Genomic DNA, 9838 nt, shown 5'->3' on the forward strand with positions numbered 1-9838 from the left:
ATCAGTGCCACTGTGGCACAGGCACATGCAATCTGTCAGAAAAAAAACCCCACTTCTGCTTTAATTGAGAAGCAGGGAATTTATGGTCATTTGGTATTGTGGAGAATATAAGCTACATGTCATTAATTAATTCTGAGGATGAGAGTACAGTCTCGCTTTGGCAAAGGGCGTAAGAATACGCTCTGTGGAAAAGTTAGCGCACTCCAAGAGTGCGCTAACAGATTTAAGCGCATCGCCATTAGCCAATCAACTGGTTCACATCAGTCATGTGACACCAGTACTTACTGACAATTATTATTATTATTATTATTATTATTATTATTATTATTATTATTATTATTATTATTATCATTATTATGTGAACCGGACGATCGAATGCACACTGCTCGAAACTGACAAATTGACAAAAATGTGATGTCGGAGGTTGATAATCAACCTGATGATACTTTGTCAGTTGAACAAACTTAATTATGCACATTCAGTATAAGAAACCTGTTAATACACATTCAGTATTAAAACAAGAGGCGAAGCCATCAAGGCTCACGTAAGAAATCGACAAACAGTAACACAAACTCAATCACTCCGTCACGCATACACACACACACACACACACACACACACACACACACACACACACACACACACACACACACACACACACACACACACACAGAGAAAGAGCAGATCTATAGGTGAAACTGTGCAAGAAAGCGAGACACTAGATCTAGATCTGTCTGTCTGCATGTAGCCTACTTACAGGGACACGACTGCCAACAGAGTCTCGGCCCGCTCAAAATAATAATGACCGAGACTTTCAGTACTTCCTTCGCGTGACGTCTAACCCTCTTACGTCATAATGTGACGTCAATGTAATGTGACGTCTTCAAATGTTAGAGTTTCTACCACAGACATACACACGCACAAACACACGCACACACACACACACACACACACACACACGCACAGACAGACAAAGTTACGATCGCATAGGCTACACTTACGTGAGCCAAAAACCACCAGGTAATGCGAATTTAGTACACGAAATCTGATAATACACATTCCGCATAAGGAACCTGATATTACACATTCAGCATAAGGAACCTGATATTACACATTCATTACAAGAAACCTGATAAATACACATTCCGCATATAAGGAACCTGATATTACACATTCAGCATAAGGAACCTGATAATCCCTGCGCCTTGAATATGTGCGCGATATAAATTGCATAAAATTAAAAATTAAAAAAAATAAATCCCTGCGCTTAGAACTGTACCCACGGAATACGCTTGATATAAGCCTCATATTGATTGATTGATTGATTGATTACAAGAAACCTGATACATACAAATTCCGCATAAGGAACCTGATATTACACATTCAGTGTAACATACCTGACTATTTACGTTCAATGTATCACACCTAATTACACACATAAAGTATAAGAGGCGTGATTTTTCACGTTCAATCTAATACACCTGTACCTCTGCCTGCAGGATTTGAACCCGGAGAGGTACAGAGGGCCGGTCATCGCTGCAGAGTCTGTGGCCGCGTTCTACCCAACACACAGAGACAAGGTGCTCATTCTCGACGTGGCTTGCGGCACTGGCTTCGTCGGACAAGAGGTATGGTATAATGCTAGCCTTTAAAACGCAACATCTTCGTCGGACAAGAGGTGTGTTAAAGTGCTAGCCTTTAAAACGCAACATCTTTGTCGGACAAAAGCTATGGTATAATGCTAGCCTTTAAAACAAAATATCTGAGTCGGACAAGAGGTACTGTATGGTTCAATCCTTTAAAACACAACATCTTTGTCTGACAAGAGGTATATAGTATAGTTCTAGTCTGTAAAACACAACATCTTTGTCGTACAAGAAGTACATAATATAGTTCTAGTCTGTAAAACACAACATCTTTGTCGTACAAGAGGTACATAGTATAGTTCTAGTCTGTAAAACACAACATCTTTGTCTGACAAGAGGTATATAGTATAGTTCTAGTCTGTAAAACACAACATCTTTGTCGTACAAGAAGTACATAATATAGTTCTAGTCTGTAAAACACAACATCTTTGTCGTACAAGAGGTACATAGTATAGTTCTAGTCTGTAAAACGCAACATCTTTGTCGTACAAGAGGTACATAGTATAGTTCTAGTCTGTAAAACAAAACATCTTTGTCGTACAAGAGGTACATAGTATAGTTCTAGTCTGTAAAACGCAACATCTTTGTCGTGAGTTGTTCTTCAGTACTGGTGACAGAAAGGGGGAAAAGTGGTCAAAATTCAAATCTCTAGTTTTGTTTTTGAAATATTGCTTTTCATAAAGCAGAAATACTGTAGTATCTGTTGTACATAAGAAAAAATCACTGGTTCACATGGTTCCCACATAATCTAACTTTTAAAGCTGGTTCTTGTGTGTCTGTGTGTATGTTTGTATGATGACGATAGGACCCGAAACGGCTGCACGGACTGAGACAGGAATTGCAGAGAATGTTCTTTGCCACTCGAGTCGTGTCATAAGGTACTTTTGGAATAGCAAATTTGAAAGGATTCTTCAAAAAACGGCGGAAAACATTATATACCCTGTGAGCTATCGAGGATCCTCCCCGTCTGGGCTGTCGAAACATGGTCTTGTTAAAAGACGTTTTCAAATGCGGTTAACGGAGAGATACACTCGAAGCACATTTAGCGAAGTTATGTTGCCAAATCATCAAAGATCAACATTTCACTACACGGATCGATGCACACAGTCGAAATAGATGTGACTTTCACACGACCGAAGACTATACTTACTAGCAGACTAGCAGACGACAAGATCTAAATATTTAGATCAGTGAGAGCAATCCGCGTTGAAGAACAGTTACTCCGCTTATTCGTCTTCAGTTAAGCTTATTTCCCCTGCCAAAAGTTTCCTTGCAGATCTGCAGTCGCGTAGTGAAATGAACTAGTGTCATCGGAAGATTCTTCTCAGTCAATGATCAAAGCACAGTAAGTTCTATGCTGACAAAAGTCACTTTCGAACAACACCACGATTGACTTAATTTATGAGCCCAAAGGTAACAATATCGACAAGAATGTACGCATTTGACATTAAATGAAACATTCATAGACAGTTTCCAACTCACCAGATCTGCCAAAGAGCCGTCATTCGTGAAAAAACGATGATTTTAATCAGACAGGTATCGGAAACAGGCCTTGGTCACCTGCGTTATTCCTTCCAAGGCGACGTGACGGCGCCACATTTGTTTGTTTATGGCTGTTTATCGCGAAACAACACAGTTGAAATTTGTGTGTAAAATACCACAAATTTGTGGTGAATCAGTTCGTCATCTGCGTTTCGATTGTAATTAAGTCAGATTGGAGTTACTTTGAATCGAAGGCGAGGGTAACCTGCGTTATTTGTGGGACATCGTGAACAAATTTGATTGCAATATTTTATACAGAAAGTAAATTTCAATGATTCTGGCTCAGACTTGTAGATCTGTTATGCAGTGTGTTGGTAGTGTATCTGCTTTTCTGCTATGAAGCTCATTTGGAGTGATACGCTGATCGAAGTGGGGTACCCTATGTGGGACATCAGCCGTATGCAGATTACGCCTCAGAACACTCTCGCATTTCACAAAGACAACAATAATTTGCAACATTTCAAGAACTGCATCAGTTTTATTAGATACTATTTCAACAACAACAGCACAAACACGACTATTATCAACAACACAGAACGGGAGGTAAGTCTTCAAAGACGCACCAAGTGTGCGTTCCCGTTTTTGGACGCCATTTTTGCTGGCATTTTCACAGTAAATCTTAATATTTCCATATCTACTGAATGATTTTGGTATTTCCTTTGATTGTGCCGATTCTCCTATCTCTCTGGCATGTACTGGGTGCTTTGTGACCAGTTTCTCCCCTAGACTGTATTGAAAAATGCGTCCGTGTGAGCTGACCCCCACTTGTGACCAGTAGCAAAGAACAACTCTCGTACAAGAGGTACATAGTATAGTTCTAGTCTGTAAAACGCAACATCTTTGTCGTACAATAGGTACATAGTATAGTTCTAGTCTGTAAAACACAACATCTTTGTCGTACAATAGGTACATAGTATAGTGTTCTAGTCTGTAAAACACAACATCTTTGTTGTACAAGAGGTATATAGTATAGTTCTAGTCCGTAAAAGGCAACATCTTTGTCGTACAAGAGGTACATAGTATAGTTCTAGTCTGTTAAACGAAACATCTTTGTCGTACAAGAGGTACATATTATAGTTCTAGTCTGTAAAACGCAACATCTTTGTCGTACAATTGGTACATAGTATAGTTCTAGTCTGTAAAACACAACATCTTTGTCGTATAATAGGTACATAGTATAGTTCTAGTCTGTAAAACACAACATCTTTGTCGTACAAGAGGTACATAGTATAGTTCTAGTCTGTAAAACACAACATCTTTGTCGTACAATAGGTACATAGTATAGTTCTAGTCTGTAAAACACAACATCTTTGTCTGACAAGAGGTATATAGTATAGTTCTAGTCTGTAAAACACATCTTTGTCGTACAAGAGGTACATAGTATAGTTCTAGTCTGTAAAACGCAACATCTTTGTTGTACAAGAGGTACATGGTATAGTTCTAGTCTGTAAAACACAACATCTTTGTCGTACAAGAGGTGTATAGTATAGTTCTAGTCTGTAAAACGCAACATCTTTGTCGTACAAGAGGTACATAGTATAGTTCTAGTCTGTAAAACACAACATCTTTGTCGTACAAGAGGTATATAGTATAGTTCTAGTCTGTAAAACACAACATCTTTGTCGTACAAGAGGTATATAGTATAGTTCTAGTCTGTAAAACACAACATCTTTGTCTGACAAGAGGAAACTTCCCAAACTAATCCTGAGAATGATTTGTTTTAACTTTAGCAAGAATGTTTAAGATATTCTGTTAGATGTTTTATTCCACAGGCTAAGCTCTAAGGAAAGCAAATAAAGTGATAGAAATGTCGACTTTGTGGGTACAACATTTATGAAACCTGGAACATGTTTATCTCTTTAAAATAAAATACTAAAGCTTAGTCCGCAACAAAACCCATCTATCAGCATGTTTAAAACATTTCTACAAAAGTTTAAATAATTCTGATTAATAGTTTTAAAATGATCTTGTCATCCGTGAACATGTTTTAATACAATGCTTTGCTAATTTTTGGCTCACGTAAGTGTAGCCTATGCGATCGTAACTTTGTCTGTCTGTGCGTTTGTGCGTGTGTGTGTGTGCGTGTGTGTGTGTGTGTTTGTGCGTGTGTATGTCTGTGGTAGAAACTTTAACATTTCGTCATTTGAAGACGTCACATTATGGCGTAAAGCGGGGACCACATTTGGACGCCGTTTTACGCTCTATGCGCCGCAGGCCGTTTTGTGCGTCGCGCGGGAATTGCCGAGTGGCCACACATCGACGATTTTTTTCACAACGCGGTATCACAGTGGAGCGGGTCTCCTGACAAGAAAGTTCAGTTGCATTCGACTGCCGCGCCGCGAGCAGCTGACGTCATCGCTCTGGTTTGCTCTGATTGGTCAAATTTCCGTCGTTCTATGTCTGTGTCATAGAAATTAGAACACGCGCTATTCTTCTGCAAATAACGCTTCGCGATCATAGCACGCTACGGCGTTCCCACGTGGGCCGTTTTGAGCATAAGTCAAATGTGGACAGGGTCGGACGGGAGTGTATGGATTGGCCTTAAGAGGGTTAGACGTCACGCGAAGGAATTACTGAAAGTCTCGGTTTTGAGCGGGCCGAGACTAGTTGGAAGGCAAGAGTTATCTTTTTCTTTTCATGTCTTGGCGTCTCAAATCTTATTAGTCAGAAAGCGCATGCACGTAGTCTCGACCAGCGCGTGGTGTGCTTCTTTCTGAGTACTTTACGTCACAAATTGGACTTAACGTACTTGATGAAGACGTAAGTTAATTGTATGTGTTCTATTTCGTTGACTGAGCACGGCCGGGACCAGTTGGCGTGAGCGCTGGGGTTTCGAGTTTCATTCGACATGTCAATGCATCGCAGTATGAAATAATACAGGCAGGAGGTTAGTTCTTGTACTTTGGGTCAACCAAAGTCGATAAATGCATTCTTCACTATGGTATTGAATCCGATTTCGTCGTCCATCTTGAATCGAAAAGCACTCTTCTTTAAAAAAAAAACCAACTTCGTTGCGAGCTACGGCGAAGCTTCGCATGTCAAAACTTGAGAAGCGATGTTGGGGTCAAAGTACCACGCCGTAGCTGCGGGTTTTTGGTATTAAGACGTTGCGAAGCTTCGTGTAGTGAGTTTGTGTTACTGTTTGTCTATTTCTTACGTGAGCCTTGAAGGCTTCGCCTCTTGTTCATTTAATAATTGTTACTAAGGTCAATCGAAAAGCAATGTTTTGGGCGACCATAATCATACTATCATTTTGCATACTTTAAAAGTAAATGCACCCGAAATGTTAACACAAATAGTTCTGGTTCATGAATGTTGTGGTCAAATGACTTGAAGAGAAAAACGGTGTATTTTAAGGAAGCTCCGACCTTTAAGTCTGCTCGAGTTTTCACCTCTTGTTCTTCTTTTTTTTCAAAGGGTAAAAAAAATCTCCAATCGGGAAGAATAATTTAGGTTGGTCGGGTAACCTTGCACACTAGCTGGGGTGGGTTTTTTGGCGTTACATTTGTAAAATGACATTTAATAAAACAAAACTTTCAAACGACTAAAGGCGCAAAAGCAGAGTTTATTTTGGTTACCTTTATTTAAAGCTTAGTTTTGTTTTTCTCTCTCTAGAATCGACATAAAAATTGTGAAATAAATTGCGGGTTTTTCTTTGTTTTTGTTCTATCTCTCATCCCTTTCTTATTTTATGTAGTTGTGCGTTTGTTCGTCTTTTTGTTGATTAACCAATACTACTTTGTAATCTAATCTGCCTTCCTGATTGCTAGTCTGTCTGTCTGTCTGTCTGTCCGTCTGTCGGTCGGTCGGTCGGTCGGTCGGTCGGTCGGTCTATCTATGTATGGTATGTATATGTATGTATCTATCTATCTATCTACCTATCTATCTATCTATCTATCTATCTATCTATCTATCTATCTATATGATTATTCCATTTAGTCTTGTGTAAAGTTTGTTCATTGTGTAACAATTTAAACAGCTGTGGAAACGAGGCTTTAGACAAATTGATGGCCTTGACCCCTGTTCAAGCATGCTGGAAAGAGCTCGCGCAAAGAAGGTCTACAGAAAAGAGTTCTGCTGCTACCTCAACGAAAAACCACTCCCTATAGCAGACAGTGAGTCCTGACTTAACCATTCTTAGCGTTACTATTGTGAGATGATAGAAAGGGCTCGTGCCAAAAATGTCTACAAAAAAGAGTTATGCTGTTACCTCAACGAGAAACTTCCTCCTGCAGCAGACCGCGAGTACTTACTTAACCATTGTTAGCGTTACTATTAGGACATCTTGTCACGTGACTGTATATATACCCCAACACCGTGGCCTAGTGGTAAGGCGTCCGCCCAGTGAGCGGGAGGTCGTGGGTTCGAACCCCGGCCGGGTCATACCTAAGACTTTAAATTGGCAATCCAGTGGCTGCTCCGCCTGGCGTCTGGCATTATGGGGTTAGTGCTAGGGCGGGTTGGTCCGGTGTCAGAATAATGTGACTGGGTGAGACATGAAGTCTGTGCTGCGACTTCTGTCTTGTGTGTGGCGCACGTTAAATGTCAAAGCAGCACCGCCCTGATATGGCTCTTCGTGAGCGAGTGGGCGTTTAAGCAAACAAACAAACAAACAAACGTGACTGTATAGTAGAGCTGCAGCAGCATTTTCTTAAAAAAACAAAAACCGGTCAAACCGGTTTGAAGAAAAGTAAACTTGTTCGTATTCGGTTTGAAGCGGAATTCTTCGTGTAGGTCTGTAGCATATTATATATTGATTATATGCAGAGGAAGTAAATATAATTATTAGCAAAATATTCAACATGGCCGCCATTTGTATTTCATATTGTCCAAAATATGACTGTCTGATCATCGTTCAGATTACAGTGACTCTCTGTCTCTGTGTTTCAGATGTCTATGACTGTCTGATAATCGTTCTGATTGCAGTGTCTCTCTGTCCCTGTGTTCCAGATGCCTATGACTGCGCGGTGATGGCGGGAGGTATGATAGAGGGACACGTACCATGTTCTGGTCTCTACCAACTGGCCAGAGTGGTCAAGCCAGGTATACAAAACAGAAGCAACTAAGGGAAGCAACTAACGGAGTTCTGTTTAAAGGATGTGGAATAATAGTGCTCTCCCTTGTGGGTTTTTTCCCTTGCTTTTCACTGGAAACAAACAGTCAACCTTCACGTGGCATTGTAGACCAATGACTAGTGAACGGCGGATTTCTGCGCGCGGCGACGATCCATGCCCGTGAAAGCATGCGAATGACAGACATCACAGCCAGGATTAACTCCGACCTGTGTTTTCAGCACAGTTCGGTCAACGTAACTGTCTTTTTGTTCAAAAGTACGCACATCCGAGCCCACAATCGACGTTGTGGACGTCATAGTGTCAGAAATGAGGTCACCAAAGTGTCTGAGTACACATGTTTTGTATCGGTCAGCCCAAAATTAATTTGGTCAAACAAATTATGATTTTTGTAAAAATAAATATCTTTTTTTCAAAATGTAGAGGGTGTTAAATATGAGGATAGTGATGGTGGTGGGAAGGGGCTCGGACTGCTGCACGTTTGTGTGTGTGGGATATTCTAAGGGTTTGATAACTGAATGGATTGATGCAGGTGACTATACCATCAATGTTGTGTCAATTATTCAGAAATGAATGTTGTTCTCTCGAACGTTTTTTTGTGAAGCTGGAGCAGCGCTTTTTTTCTTTATTTTGTATTAGGGGGGTGGGGGTGTAAGATACACTGGAATGCTCCTTTTAAGACTTATAATGTCTTGAAAAAGGAGTCTTAAAATGGGGGTAAACTTTCAGAAACCCTGGTCTTGAAAGGGCGAAATGTCGGAGGGATGGGGGTCTTATTGGGTCAGGATAGTTTGGGGCAAGGGGGAGGGGTAGAAGAGAGGGAGACTTCTATCGGGTGGGCAGGGGGGAGGTATTAAAGGGGAGGGAGTACTGTAATGGGAAATGACGAAGGGGAGTCGTGTAAGCAATATCTTTTCTTATTTGTCGTGCATGTGTCGGTATCGTATATGTTTAATCGTTCCAGGGGGCCTGGTTTGCCTGGTGATGCGCGAGGAGTTCCTGGGTCATGTTGAAGAGTACAGAGCCAACCTGGACACTGTCATCACAGACATGGAGTCACGTGCAATATGGCGTCTCGCTTCCAGAACAGTCGTGCCAAATTATTTCATTGACAAAAACGGTGTCGTTTTCAACTTTGTCAAATGCTAAATAAGACATAAATCAAATTAAGGAAATAAAGTTATAGTTATTGTCTTGTTCCTTTGTATGTCTGTCATGTCTGGATGCGGATGTGAGCGTGAACAAGCAATGGATTCGTACAACGATATTGAGACCACACCGGTTCCATGTTGGGCAGAAGTAGAAGTGTATTTATTCTTCTCTATTCCACAAGAGTTCCGCAAGGGCAACAATCAAACATGGTAATTAACACAGATAAGGAGTTGTCTCCCATAGACCATTAGCTTATCGTTACAGTTATAGACAATCGAACACACACACACACACACACACACACACACACACACACACACACACACACACACACACACACACACACACACACATAAACAGCATACGCACAAACACACACCGAAATATACACACACCCACAGAGGCACACCGACACGCTTATAAAAG

The 9838-nt window shown here is 40.7% G+C and overlaps 1 protein-coding gene across 4 annotated transcripts in view; it reads left to right on the plus strand.

Annotated features, from left to right (window-relative positions):
- The window catches only part of LOC138951987 (methyltransferase-like protein 27), a 32296-nt gene extending 22861 nt beyond the window's left edge, over positions 1-9435 (plus strand). For all 4 annotated transcript variants that reach the window (XM_070323560.1, XM_070323558.1, XM_070323557.1 and 1 more), the window contains 4 exons: positions 1500-1628; positions 7168-7303; positions 8139-8231; positions 9225-9435. In XM_070323560.1, coding sequence (XP_070179661.1) covers positions 1500-1628; positions 7168-7303; positions 8139-8231; positions 9225-9409 — 543 coding nt within the window. In that variant the 3' untranslated portion in view covers positions 9410-9435. The remainder of the gene's footprint in view (positions 1-1499; positions 1629-7167; positions 7304-8138; positions 8232-9224) is intronic.
- Positions 9436-9838: the final 403 nt, after the last annotated feature.

The sequence above is a fragment of the Littorina saxatilis genome, linkage group LG17, assembly GCF_037325665.1.
Source record: "Littorina saxatilis isolate snail1 linkage group LG17, US_GU_Lsax_2.0, whole genome shotgun sequence".
NCBI classification, from domain to species: domain Eukaryota; kingdom Metazoa; phylum Mollusca; class Gastropoda; order Littorinimorpha; family Littorinidae; genus Littorina; species Littorina saxatilis.